General features: G+C 42.8%; 1 protein-coding gene across 5 annotated transcripts in view; it reads right to left on the reverse strand.

Annotated features, from left to right (window-relative positions):
• Positions 1-1,534: 1,534 nt before the first annotated feature.
• Positions 1,535-15,035, reverse strand: part of TJP1 (tight junction protein 1) — a 113,453-nt gene continuing 99,952 nt past the window's right edge. For 2 of the 5 annotated variants that reach the window (XM_068559284.1, XM_068559266.1), the window contains 5 exons: positions 11,726-11,901; positions 8,208-8,691; positions 6,536-6,753; positions 5,322-5,405; positions 1,535-2,861 (listed from right to left, as the gene is read on the reverse strand). In XM_068559284.1, coding sequence (XP_068415385.1) covers positions 2,767-2,861; positions 5,322-5,405; positions 6,536-6,753; positions 8,208-8,691; positions 11,726-11,901 — 1,057 coding nt within the window. In that variant the 3' untranslated portion in view covers positions 1,535-2,766. Of the gene's footprint in view, positions 2,862-5,261; positions 5,406-6,535; positions 6,754-8,207; positions 8,692-11,725; positions 11,902-15,035 lie in introns of all 5 variants that reach the window. The other 3 variants (XM_068559275.1, XM_068559250.1, XM_068559258.1) reach the window with 2 other exon arrangements.

Below are 15,035 nucleotides of genomic sequence, written 5' to 3' on the forward strand. Positions count from 1 at the left end.
TTGCAAATATTTTCTCCCATTCTGAAGACTGTCTTTTCATCTTGTTTATGGTTTCCTTTGCTGTGCTAAAAACTTCTCAGTTTAATTAGGTCCCATTTGTTTATTTTTGTTTTTCTCATTACTTTAGGAGGTGGGTCAAAAAAGATCTTGGTGTGATTTATGTCAAAGAGTGTTTTGACTATGTTTTCCTTTAAGAGTTTTATGGTGTCTGGCTTTACAGTTAGGTCTTTAATCCATTTGGAGTTTATTTTTGTGTTTAGGGAGTGTTCTAATTTCATTCTTTTACATGTAGCTGTCCAGTATTTCCAGCACCACTTACTGAAGAGGCTGTCTTTGCTTCACTGTATATCCTTGCCTCCTTTGTTATAGATTCAGTGACCATAGGTGTATGGGTTTATCTCTGGGCTTTCTATCCTGTTCCATTGATCTATATTTGTTTTTGTACGAGTACCATACTGTCTTGATTACTGTAGCTTTGTAGTATAGTCTGAAGTCAGTGACCCTGATACCTCCAGCTCCGTTCCCCCCCTCCCCCACCCCACCAAGATTGCTTTGGCTTCTCAAGGTGTTTTGTGTTTCCATACAAATTGTAAGCTTCTTTGTTCTAATTCTGTGAAAAATGCCATTGGTAATTTGATAGGGAGTACACTGAATGTGTAGATTGCTTTGGGTAGTATAGTCATTTTCACAACATTGATTCTTCCAGTCCAAGAACATGGTACATCTCTCCAGCTGTTTGTGTCATCTTTGATTTATTTCATCAGTATCTTACACTTTTCTGCGTACAGGTCTTTTGCCTCCTTAGGTATGTTTATTCCTAGATATTTTATTCTTTGTGTTGCAGGGGTAAATGGGATAGTTTCCTTAATTTCTCTTTCTGATCTTTCATTGTTAGTGTATAGGAACGCAAGAGATTTCTGTTTGTTAATTTTGTATCCTGCGGCTTTACTAAATTCATTGATTAGTTCTGGTAATTTTCTGGTGGCATCTGCACAAACTGCAGATTAAACCCCCACAATCGGCCCATGTTATGTTTTTCTAAAAACTATGAGGAGACAAAACCATATACAAGTTGGCCCTATGGAACATGAATAAACACATACATCCACATACACTTACAGGCACAGTGGGAAGACTCCACCTGCCCCCCTTCTCCTGCTGTGTCTTCTGCCAGGATGCACTGGCAACAGGGGCTCACTCCAAATCCCCCACCCCCAGTACGGCAGCAGGCAACTGGGTGATGAGGATCAGTGTGCAGGATTTTAAACTAGGATTATGAAGTTAAACAATACTAAAAATAGTGGGCAAACAGACCAAACCAGCACTTTATTTTAAAAAGTTTTATTCTGCAGATTTAGAAATTTGAGATTTTTTAATAACTGCAAAAGAAATTCAGTCACACCTACTGATTGATTAACAGAATGTAGTGGTGTATTATCTAAACAGAAATTGTGTTGATGTGCCATAATAAATTGTCTATTAGTAAAAAAATACACTTTAGGGCACAGCATCATATCACAAATTACAGTAGGGATACTTTGCAAGAATTTATTCAAACTAGAGAATTCTGAGTAACTGTATCTTTTGAATGCAGCATTTAAAAATGTAACAACTCTGTGCATTCTTTTTCTTAAAAAACTGACCTTGTGTGTGTCATAGAAATGCTGCTTTATTGCTGCAGAGGTCAAAGTTCAAGGCTCAAGAGGTACAGGAGAGAATACAAAGGTAGCCTTAAGAAACTTGGTTTTGTTTATGTATAAAAAAGGTAAAGTTTATAAAAGTTAATTTACAAACCAAGAACAAAGTGGTATGCACGTCTTATGTACAAGCATCCTTAAAACATCAGAAGTTTTTAAATGCCATAGCCAAAAAAAAAAAAGAGAGAGAGAAAACAACCACTGCCCCTTGCCAAACAAACAAAACAAAAAAAAAACCACCCCAAATCACACCATTATTTTCTTCTGGGTGATTACACATTTCTGAAACCACCAAATCCACAATTTACTCAATCTTTTCATGATACAGTATCTAAATGTGCATAAAAAAGCCATAAAAACTTAGTAATACACAGGACAATCTAAGAATTAAAAACACGAGGGTAAGGCATTCCTGCTGGTTAGTATGTCTATGGTGATATGGTTAACTTATAGATCCAAAGGGGCCACAGAACCAGTCTCACATGCTTTGGTGTCCTTCCCTAAGAAAAATGAGTTTTCATATACAGTAAGTAATTGTCTTCACTTGCCCTGCCAAAAAAAAAAAAGCTATAAATTCCCCTTGCTGTACATTTCTGTTAAATCCACTACACTCGTTATATATTTGAGGTGCTTTTTAAAAACGTGTGATTACCTCATGCATAATAAAAATGTGTATGCCAGGCCAGGGTCATAATAAAGTCTGAAACAGTGTACTTTGGAAAGAACAGAACTCAAATGCACCCCACTTACTGGCTGGTATTTTAACGGAAATCAATATGTGAAGTTAAGCAGTGAACCATATAAAAGTACAAAACTCATTACAAAGCATCACATCTTGGAGCCTGTAGCCAACACCAACCCCCAACATGCAGCAGGCAGCATGTTTCCCGAGCGCGGTTCAGGGGATGTTCACTCAGCCTCTCCAGTTCAAACAAAGCGTGTGATACTAACACACTGCAGTATCAATTCTAGGAAAAGTATAATACTTGATGGAGTGGTTCCATTTAGATTTAGTAAGTAAGTTTAACCCAGTTTCACATTATTTAATCAAGTTCCTATATTTTAAGAATTAAAAGTGGTCAATCAGGACAGAAACACAGTTTGCTCCAACAAGATAATTTGGATCTCCAGGAAGACACTTGTTTTGCCAGGTTTTAGGATCGCCTATGAGAGAAAAAAAAAGTTCATGTCATTTCTGGTTGGTTAAACTGCTATCTGTAATGCTGTGCAATCATGGGACAAACATAAACATATATATTTAGATACAATTTTCCTCTGTTTCTTCAGCATACTGCACTTGTACCAAAACTCTTAGTGCTATATACTTCATTGGAGACCCACTGGAATCTAATGATCCAAAAGCTGTTGCAGATTTCTCTTTTATTTTTTATGTTTTCAAGTTCGAGCCTTTTAAAAAATGAATAAAAGTTAGGGTGATCATGTGCCTGGGACAGTTCCAGTTTGCCCCTGAGTCCAAACAGTTATTAAGAGTACCCTTCTTTCACTTTCAAAAGTTCAGACAATAATTATATGATCACCCCATTTGAGCTGAGTATGAGAACACATTTCTCACACTTGACAGACCAAATGAAACCCTGAACATTCTGCAGAATTTGGTTAAGGAGCCTCCTCCCCTTTACAAAAAAATAAATAAATAAAATAAAATTCATTACGACTGGGCCAGAGTTTCTTAGCCCTGATCCTGCTGTACAACAAAACCATTCATGATGCTTCCAAAAGTCACTGAACTGAGTAAGACTGAAGCAGGGCCTGGGCTTTGGAGTTTTTAACCAGCTTTTAACCAGGTGATTTGAGATTTGCAGCTACAGCTAAGGAGCCCTGGCAGTGGACTCAACGTAAAGAAGGCTGGGACAGCCGAACACCTCTTGTGTCCATGGTAAGTGACAGTCAAAGCTGCTGCCTGTAAAGCAACAGTTCTCCACCAGGAGCAGTTCTGCCCCCCAGGGGACAATGTCTGGAGGCAATTTTGCTCGTCACAACTGGCATCTAGTGGGTGGAGGCCAGGAAGGCTGCTAAACACCCCACAGGGCCAAGGCTGAGAAACCCTGCTGCAGACTGTAAGCTGTCCGTTACCTAAGTGACGTCTGAGTCATGGTGGGCTCAGCAGTTTAAAACAGAGGGGTTTAACTTCACAGATACATGTGCAGTTATGCAATACTGCAGATAAATTGTTTAGGCAGTGAGATAAGAGTTATGACAACTCTTGGGAAAAACTTTAGGTTCAAAATTCTGTCCAATATACTAATAAATACTTCTTGGAATTAAGTCAGTAGCTATCAAAATCTACCCTTGACTTTTTAAAACAGAACTTTATAGTAGCAAAAGCATTCCAGAATTACATTTCTCTTCTAGGTGTACATACTCAAATTTAACACAGGAAAAAATAAGTTGTTTCAATCTAACAAAATAACTTATGTTCTGTGGCACAAAACAAATGATACGAAGCATACTGATTTTTTTCATATCTGGAAAAAAATCACTTATAAAACAAGTAACAACAGACAGTGACTTTAAGGACCCTCAACCTATTTTGGGTTAGAGGACGATCACAGCCCACACTAAAACCTGACTTTTGGAATATATGTTTTAAATGCAGTTTTATTAATGTTAATTCATTAGTTCAAACTAGGCTAATAAAATGTTTCTCAGTGGAGTCCCTGAAGAACTTTTCCCAGAAAATGGGGTACTTGTGAATGAATATATGTAATATTTTACGTTGGGTAATACTAAAATATGTTCTTTACACCGTAAAACTCTATTTCATACTGTACCAAACTAAAACTGTATAATGCTCATCTGATTTATCAAAAATTCAGAAGAACTTTAAATTCTTTTTTTCTACATCAGGTTCAATTAAAGTGTTCTATGCCATAAATATAGAAACTTCTGACTTTAGTCTAACTGACTTAGTCACCCAAGGAAGTGAGAAATGTGAAAATGCAATGGAAGCTTTGAAATTATGATCTCGACAGCAAAAAGCCATTTTAAAAGTGTATTATATAAGTTATTTTGAGTTTTACATGGAAAAACCATGGCCAAGTACGATCACAGTGTAAGGTCTTTTATCTTTCAAGTTTCTCTAGTGTGTGTGTATACACACACACACACACACACACACACATCTACAAAGTATATATATACACTTTGTAGACTGAGAAATAGTAACCAAAAATAGAAATTATTACATAAAGGAATCAAATCATCTTAGTATGAAGATGAAAATGCATATATATATGCAGGACAATATCAAATCTCCCACCTCATCTTAAAAATTCTGACAGAACAAATAATTCTGTTGAACACCAAGAAACAGTCAACCTTTGGCCAAATCATCAATGTTTACAAGGCAGAAGCTTCTCTACCTTTCAGTTTTCATTTACAATATATGCACCACAAATAAACTCCAAAACACTGGTGATGCCTACAAGGCCACAGGAACAGAGGGAGGATCTGTGCACAGACAGCACGGGTAGCTCCGTCAGCCCAGGGGTCAATCAACGACAGTACCCAAAGCCCCCAAAGGACAGAGTGAAGACAGCATACCCGACGAGGAGTCGGATGATTTTAGAGCAAAAGACCAACCGTCAGGAGTCATGGACGCACAGTGTGGTAAGCGCAGCTCCACGGGCTTCAGGAACTTGAGGCCATGGGGCCCGCACATCACTAAGGGGCTCAGCAGGGTCTCACCTGGGGGGATGGGGGGAGAGAGGTTAGACGGCTGGCTTCCTTCTAGACCCACAGTTCTCCTCACCCTCCTTCTAACCATATGCTTTAAAGCCAAAGAGGGTTAGTTCTCTATAGTAGCACAGACCAAGAAAAATGTAACAGGAGCCACATATGTAACTTAATATTTTCCAGTAGCCACATTAAAAAGGAACAGTTAAAGTCAATTTTAATATTTTATATAACCCAATATATCCAAAACATTACTTCAACATGTGAGCAATATACTGAATCTTTGAAACTGGTGTGTATTTTACACTTCTAGCCCGTTTCAACTAAAATAGCCACAATTTAAGTGCTAAATAGCCACAACGTTGCTGGTGGCTACTTCATTCATTCAATCACAGCATTCTTATGGTATAAGACATACTCAAACATTTTACAAATGTTACTTATATCTTGTGTTTTTAATGTTGTATTTGCTACAGACTTGGCTTAAGAGATTCATGCAGGAGGGCCAACATGTTAGTATTCTGGCAAAATGTACGAAAATGAGCTAAAATAATGAATTTAAGGAAGCAAAGCACTGCTAAAATATTCTAAAAGAAGCTGCAACGTGGTTCATTATCATATCATCCTGACAGATCTGGAAGACTGTGAAAAATAAGAGCATTCCTAGATTCCTGAAGCAGCTCAGAAACACACACCACACCAGCCGATGGGGATGCTTCCTCCTCCGCGGCATGTTCACTTGTGCAAGGTCTGCGGGGTGAGGAACCCGCGAGCCTTACATTCCACCAGCAGGTGGCGGCACAGAGCAAGGCCTTTGGAGTGGGTGTTACCTAACCCATCTCTAGAGCTGCAAGGCAGGAACGACTCAAGGACAAATCTGGTAAGGTCGGCTAAGACTGGCTGGCAGGTACAGGAGTGCCCACTGACCCATCCCCTACTGTCACCGTCACAGTGAAGTAGCACAGGCTCCCCTCTCCACAGTGCTCATTCGAGAGGCCCTCCCTAGTAGAAGGAACTTGAGGGCAGCCAGGGTGTGGGAAGAAAAGAGGTCTCGGGTATCCTGTCTACTGAGCACGATAAGCTTTGAAGAGCACACAGGGCAACTCGAGTTATTGAAACTAAGCAGGCAATCACACACTCACCTTTCTCCTTATCCAAAGGCGGGAGGATGCTGTTGTCTCGGCAGACCTTGAAATAGATTTCCTGCTCGACTCCCTCAGGAATGGCTCCTTGTGGGATAATTATACTAACGCCGGTCTCTATGGAGCTCAGCACCCCGCCGTTGCTGTTAAATACGCCGCGGGCGGTGGCCACCACAGTGTGACCGTCCTCATCTTCATCCTCTTCTATAGCTGAGGGACTGAGAGTTCAGAAATGGCTAATGAGTACCTTCCTAGTGACATACAGGAGCTTTCACTGCTAGTTCTAGTCGGTGGTTTCATTCTATTTTTATCTCTCCATATAATCAAGCAGTTACTTACTTCAATAAGTTTTCAGTGACAGACTTTACTCACAGGGATAACTAAGCATATTCTTCCTTGAGGAGTCAATGTCATTTTTAAAGGTAACTAGTCAAGTTACCTTCATTACTGATTTTTGCAATCAGAACATGCAAAGCCTGATACATTGCTCACCCAATATTTTACATCCATGAAATTGGTGTTTTAAAATTGATGGCACATCATGGTTTAATTGGTAGCATGTTTTTTCCTTCTTAGTGATACGTAAGACAGTGGTGCATCTCACAACTGATGGCATCTTAGACCTGATAAAATACACTAATTAGGCTCGCTCTCTCCTGAGGATTTCTGGTGTGCATACTATGGCCTTCCCTCCCCACTCCCTAAGCACAGACGCCCGATTCCGTGAGGTAATAAAGACTCTGGTGTGGGCAATCGCTCATGGAGAGGAGACGGTCCATTCACGTGGTTACAACAAAGACACCCGAGGCAGAGGGGATGTGGTACCGATTCTCCTTCGAAAGTGGAGGTTCTCAGGACTTGTTGAAGTAAAGTTTTGAGCCAGGACTAAAGGTGAGCAGGAAGATGGGCCAACGAAATGAAACTAAGCGCAGGGAGCTGCTGCTTCACTCCTCCGTGGCCAGAGTGGTGGGGATGGGCTCCTCCCGGGGGCAGTGGCGCCATGGGCGCCCTGGGAGGGGAGCCTGCTCCTCCACACCCCCCTGGCTGTCCTTCTGCTCGGGAGGCAGCCTGCAGGTGGCCCGCGAGTGCTTTCTGCGTGGCCAGCACGGGTCTGGTCGGTCACTGTGCAGATGAGGGAAGGGGAGTAGGGAGCGCGGCTCCAGGCAGGCTGGCTTCATCTCATTTGCTCAGCCATCTGACCAAAACTATTAAGAAAGCTCTTTTTTAAACAACCATTTTGAGGTTATTACATCTTTACTTCTTTTCAAACTCACTGTTGAATAAACAGTGGATGAGGAATACAGATACTCTATTATTTTTGAGATATTCTCCAAACGTGCCTCCCCAGCTGGAGGTCAGAGGTCATGGGAAGCCAGGGCTGGTTAGGAGTCTGGCTCTGAGGTCAGAAGTCAGACCAGTGGCTGGGTCTAGGCTCCCTGAACACGGCTGTGTGACCCTGAGTGAAACGCAGTGCCTCTCAGCCTGGGTTCTTACACAACGAAGATAATGAGCACCAGCTTTAGTGCCTCTTGCAGAACCTTTAGTCATTCCAACATTTTGGACAACACCATTCAGCTTCAAGTTTGAGTTGAAATCATCAGTCAGGTTCCCTAAACTACACCCAACTCACGTGAGAGACATCACCAGGCCAAGAAAAAGGCAAAAATCTTACCTCACGGGCACAGCTTTATTAGGCCCTGTGCTGATACTGTTTACTTGATATTTAGGCTTATTATCTGTGTGGACAGAGAACGTCTCAACTCCGCTGTCAAACTCCGGAGGCTGCGTGGAACCGTGTGCTTTCACCAGAGTTTTCGGAGAAGTGGGGGCTTTGGAAGACAGGTCAGGTTTATGTGCAGTTTCACTCGTCAGGAGATTGTGACTGAATTTAGGACTTTCAAACTTGCGTTCAAATGGCCGCGCAGAACTTGTATATGGTTTTGGTGTGAATCGATTGTATGCTGGAGTGATCGTTTTCTGAGTCTGTTCGGCCCCGTTAGCTGGGGCTTTATCTGGGAAACTCTTCTGGGGATAGAAAGCAGACTGGGCAGCGTCTTCTCGGTTGGCTGGTCTGTAAGCTGCTGGCTTATTCTGAGATGGGGGTGGGTCTGGTTTGGACACTAAAGAGCTCTGAAAATCCAATGACATGGAATTACCTGAAAAACACGTATAAGTATTACAAAAACTTCCTGAAAACAGAGTATAATCTGTAAAAATATTGAATTACTATGTTGTACATCAAAACTAATATTATAAGTCAACTATACTTCAATAAGAAAAACAATAAAGTACATTCGGTGGCTTGAACAAAAAAAATTACAAACCCATCTCTAACTGATTGTAATGGTTTGTGAGATGGAAAGGATGTTATAATGGGTCAAGAATAAAATCTATCCAGATGAGTAATTCATTCATGAAAGTATCAACAAGTGATATTCTGTGGGAGACCGTGGTGACCATGTTAAACTAAGTTTTTAGGAATAAATCTTGAAACAATTTTTCATCCATACAGAAAACAAAAACCAGAACGCCCTTCCTGACACAAATTCTAACAGTCATCTGATGTCCCTCTCACCTTAACCTGTCCTGGTGTCAGAGTCCACGACTGGGTCTGGGTCAGCAGTCTGAGGCCACTCTTGACCCCTGGTGGCCGTGTGTGATGCTGAGGGGCCAGGAGGTAGCAGGGACACCTGGGACAGCGTTCATGTACCTACTGCCTGGAGTCAGGGTCATGTGGCTGGGAGTCCCGGCCTCCAGAGACTGGCATCGGAGCGACCCCGCTCCAGTGTCCACAATAAATTAGAAACAGAATGACAAAACTGGCCATGTTTGAAAAAAAAAACCAGTACTACAAAACTCACCATAATTAAAGTTAAAAAAGAAAAGTCACAGATTGGCAGAAGCGATTTACAACATGTATAACTGATTTTTAAAAAAATTAGGACCCAAAACCTATGAAGAATACCTATACATCCATAAGAAAGAATCAACCAAGAGGAAAACAGGCAAAGACCTGAACAAGCAAAAACACGAGGACTAGACTAACCAGTAATCATACAGTAAGATACTCAACATCACTATAAATTAGGAAAATGCAAAACAAAAACAAAAAACATCATTTCACATCCATTAAATTGGCAAAACTTACAAGTCTGATAATGCCAAGCATTGGCAAAGATGTGGAATAACAGAAATTTCCATGTACAGATCTTCCTCGACTTCCCAGGGGAGGTTCCAAGTCAAAAATGTGCTTAATACACGGGACCTACCAGAACATCATAGTTCAGCCCAGTCTCCCTGAACGTGCTCAGAATACTCTCACTAGCCTACAGTTGGGCAAGATCATCTAACACAAAATATTATAATAAAGTGTTAAATATCTCATGTGATCTATTGAATACTGTCCTGTAAGTAAAAAACAGACTGGCTGTCTGGGTCCAGGACAGTTCAAAGTGTGTCAGTTATTCACCCCTGTGATGCAGCATCTGACTGGGGGCTCTTCTCACAGCCGCTGCCCAGCTTCACGAGAGATTGTATTGCTTATTGCTAACCTGAGAAAAGATCGAAATTCGAAGTAGTTTCTAGTGAAATGTGTATCGCTTCTGCACCACGTAAAGTCAAACCGTCATAAGTCAGGGACCCTCTGTACCGCTGGTGGCAGTGCAAAATAGCACCAACTGAATTCTATGAAATAATTAAGGAAAAAATCATATCAGTGCTATACAAACTCTTCCAGAAATGAGAGAAAGAGGGAACACGTCCCATCTCTCTGTCTTTCATGAAACTAGCACAACTTTGATACCAAAACCAGACAAGGACATTATAAGGAAATTATAAACCAAAACTCCTTGTGAACGTAGTAAGATAACTTATTACAGAAACAGAATGAAGGAGACAAATCTTAGGATCATCTTAGTGCGTTTGGCCCGCTGTATCTGCAGATGCAGAGCCCATGGACACAGAGGGTCGACTGTACTACACCAGTTACACAGGGGACTTGTGTATCTGCAGATTTCAGTGTGCATGGTGGGATGGGGGTGAAGGGGGGGTGGTCCTGGAACCAGTCCCCTGCGGATACTGAGGGACAATGTACATAAAAGAAAAAAACAGTTGACAAAATGCTTTCAGTAAAATAGGACTAGAAGGGAACATTCTAAACATAATAAAAGGCACCTACAAAAACCCACAAAAACCCCTACAGCTAACGTTGTAACGGTGAAACATTCAATCCTCTCTCCTCACAGTGGGGAACTAGCAAAAGATGTCTGCCACCATCACTTCAACTCAACATTTTACTAGACGTCTCAGCCAGTGCAAAAAAGGCATAAGGTTTGGAGAGTAAAAATTTAAACTTTATCTGCAGACATGATAGTGTGTAAAGAAAATCCTAACATAAGGTAATATCAAATTATACCCCTGGGATTGGACTCCTACATAAATACAGAGGAGCACTGTTTCCAGTTAGCAAAACATCACCAGGAGATTGGTGAACTGTGGTGTATCCTTTGAAAGCACCAAATGAGAAGAGAGATGTTGGGAGGGTGGAGGCAACAGTCCCTTCCAGGACGTCTAATGGCTGTGGAGCTGGGAAGGTGGCATGAGGCAGTGGCACTTGCTGGAAGGCAAAAGGAAGGATTATGGGGAAGGGGAGAGGAAGATGAAGGAAGCAGGACAGGGGGGAGAGGAGCCAGGCCAGTGGCCCGGGAAGAGAGACAGTTACTGCTCAGAGGTGTGAAGGAGAAGACGGGGTGCACACGCAGGGATGCCACCCTGAGGTGAGCGCTCTGGAGCTGATGAGATCTATCTCGATGAGCCTTCGCCACAGGACACAAATGCAAAGACGAGGTGCTCAGGGACATGTATTATGTGAAACTCTACGGCCGCCCGATATCCACGTGCGAAGACGGACATCACCATAATTTTTACAAACCACCATTCAAATATTTAGTTTTGGGTGTACTGGTAAACAAAAACTACTTCGAGAAATTAAGCTATGTTAAGGAGGCAGATTAAAATCTATTTAGCTAAAAGGCTTGTCCGACATAACTGTCGTTATCATAAAAAAGAAGAGATACTTATAACAAAACCCTTATTTTTCGCCGTTCTCAGCCCAGAGGTTTCGAGCACGTACTTTTCATCTTGTAAGTGTGAGTCTATTACAATGGTCCTGCCAACTCCTGAGCCGCCTACCTTCGCCGAGTGTCCCCTTGGTGTGTGAGTGGAGGCTGAGGGCGGTGCTGGGGCCGGGCTGGGCGGCCTGGCTGTACTGGGCAGGCAGCGGCGGAGGGGGCGGTGTGGCCTGCAGTGGGTCATAGCGCTTCTCCCCAAACGGCCTGTCCACAGCTTCAACCTCAGCAGACTTCCCCCTGTGGAAAAATGAGGAAATGCCAACACCTGCAGGTGGGTCCACATTTACAAAGCAAGTTCCCATTCTTCTAAGTATCCCTGAGGTTTTTTTTTTAATTGAGAATTTCACAATTTACCCTTATGAGTATGGGTACTCTACCAAAATACACAAACAAGTTCAGCCAGTCATCAACACAAGAGCTGTAAAGACAGCACAGGTATTTTAAGAATATTTGTAAAACATCCAAAAGATGGCAACCAAAAGGCAGATGAAATTCGGGGTATACTTGTAATATTCAACACTGTGGTCTACAAAAAATAGTAACGGTTGGTAGGTTTAATGAAGTCTTCCAAATATTCTGAAAAATATTTATTGGCCCAAATCCTCATTAGATTCCCTTCTGGTGTAGTGCCTAAGAAGGTATGAAGCGCCAGCTTCTGGCGCAGACTAGGCACCACAGAAGGTGACATCACGGGCCAGGGGCTGGCAGGCCCTTAGTCAAGGGCTGATAGGAAATGCTATCAGCTTCTTGGCCATACGGCCTCTGTCACGGCTATTCAAACTCTGCCCCAAAGCAGCCAAAAACAGCTTGTAAATGAAAGGGTACTGCTGTGTTCCAGTAACACTGGACATTTTTTTTAATTCAAAATTTGCCCTGGATTTACCAGATCCGTTTTTTGTTTCGCAATTGCTAGAGTAGCAAATACTGCTTGATTTTTAAGGCTCATTTAAATCAAATTGTGAATGTATGCTTATTTTTTCAGATTGCCAACTGTTAACATAGAACACATAAAATTCACACAAAAGAAATCTTTAAAGCAGGACCCATAATTGCAACACTGCCCTCTGAGCTCTGCAGAGCCAAAGCTGCACCGGCTTTACGTGCACATGCAGTCACACGGACACTTGGAATGTACTTTCACAGAAGATTACTGTCGCAGAGTCTAGTCATGATCGGCTTTAAAGCTGCGCCGTTATCTCATTTTGGGTGTTTGGACTAAGCACTGAAGACGACGTTAACACCTGCAAGTGCACGTAACGCCAGTGCCACAGCGAGGGACCCTCACGTCACAGCCTCACACCAATGCCCCGTCTTACCACATGACGCTCCTTTCCAAGTAGTCAGAGCTAGTATAAGAGCCAAGAAATCTAGGTGATGGCAAAGCAAGCGCAATAGAAAAATGAAAGAAAACGATCAATCTAAGTTTGCAGCAAACAGAACTCAAATGTCATTTTAAAGCATCAACCAAAGAACACACATCCACCATTTCAGCATACTTGGGTCTATAAAAGAAACTATCACTGGCTCTCATTTAGCTCGGGACACCAGCAGCCGGTGGAGACGTGGAACGCAGCTAGGCCCCGCCCACCCACCCTCCACACGTGGGGCTCTGGTGGGCAGCGGTATGGCTAAGCTTCACTCCTTGGCTCGCTGCCCACTCCTGGTGCTGAACAAAGAAATGAAATAAAGCAGCGGGTTCTAAAGAAGTGGGGGTGAGTGCTCTGTTGAAAGAAAGGGGGCTAGGCACAGAAGTCCAGAGTGAAAACACAGAAGTGAGGCAGCACCACAGCTAGCACGGTATGGATACATGATCAACACGTGCTCCTTCCGAGCCTGCCGCTGAGCCCCGAGGTGGGCAGAGCTGCCAGGCTGACTCCCTTGGTCTCTACCTCTCTCATCTAATAATGCCACATGCACACAAAACCACCTAACGCCAATCTTATGCTTAATTCTTGTAAGCTGAAAACCACCAACATTTATCTTGAGACCTGGAAGTCTCACGGTAGGCTGCGTCTTCAGAGGTAGATATTCCAGTGACAGAAATCCCATTAGATGCCCTGAAGGAGACAACTCACTCTCTGAGCTGCAGCATGTGCACAGACCCAGACGGAGCCTGCTCTTCTGGCCCGGGCTTGGAATCCTGGCAACTCCTAACTTGCTTTGGAGGTGACGTCAGGGCTGCTGTCTCCTCACCTCTCCCAGCATCAATGCGGCTCAACAGATTGTAAGGCTGGGTGACAGCTGCCTGCTTCTGGGGCACTTATCCTGTGCTATCAAAGACTTCTCCCTGCTCTAATTCCCACCATTTTTGAGGTGTGCTTTTAAGTGGAACAAAAGCACGTATTATCTGGAAGACAGTAACTTTGTTATTTCTATATCTTACTTTAGGGAATAAGGCCTGTAGGCAATCTACTGGTGACAAACAGTTTTGAAATGTAAGACAAAGAGGGTCCCATATTTTAAACTATTTTCCAATTATTAAAGTTGTATTAATTGGGCAAAAGAGTAAAACAGCATTCGAAAGGGAAGGCACAGAAACAACTTCCTGCTGAGTCATCTTCTAGGACACTCGAGTCTCCTTTCCAACTCTCTAACCATTAAAAACCTATATGGGAGGGCTTCCCTGGTGGTGCAGTGGTTAAGAATCTGCCTGCCAATGCAGGGGACATGGGTTCGAGCCGTGGTCCGGGAAGATCCCACATGCCACAGAGCAGCTAAGCCTGTGCGCCACAATGACTGAGCCTGTGCTCTAGAGCCCACGAGCCACAACCACTGAAGCCCATGCACCTGGAGCCCATGCTCTGCAACAAGACCGCAATGAGAAGCCCGCGCACCGCAACAAAGAGTAGCCCCCACTCGCCGCAACTAGAGAAAGCCCACGTGCAGCAAAGAAGACCCAACGCAGCCAAAAATAAATTTTTTTTAAAAACCTTATTATATGGGAAAGTGCAGCATTAATTTCATATACAAAGGAAGGAAAGGCATCCTAGTATCCATCTCAAGTCAGACTTTCTCACCCCATAACACTACCAACAGTAAACAGTAAAATCAAACCGAGTCCGCAGTGAATCTACAGAGACAGACGTGATCTCTTTCTCATGAGACCTCTGCCCAGCAAACACTGGTTCCTCCCAGGGCTGTGGACATGAGGAGGAGCGCGCCGGGGCCTGTGCTGAGCCCTTGGTCACTCCGCATGGAATGACTGAGCCACTCCACCGCCAAGTGCTCGGCAGTGTTCTAGACCATGTCTGAAAGCTATACGTCATAGATATATTATAGAGTCTTCTCTCTAGAGAACAAGATTCACACAAAACCAAAAATGCCTTGTCATCTGATTCCCTAGCAAAACTTTTAACTTACTTTTTAGACCT

Source organism: Eschrichtius robustus, chromosome 1, assembly GCF_028021215.1.
Source record: "Eschrichtius robustus isolate mEscRob2 chromosome 1, mEscRob2.pri, whole genome shotgun sequence".
In the NCBI taxonomy this organism is placed as follows: domain Eukaryota; kingdom Metazoa; phylum Chordata; class Mammalia; order Artiodactyla; family Eschrichtiidae; genus Eschrichtius; species Eschrichtius robustus.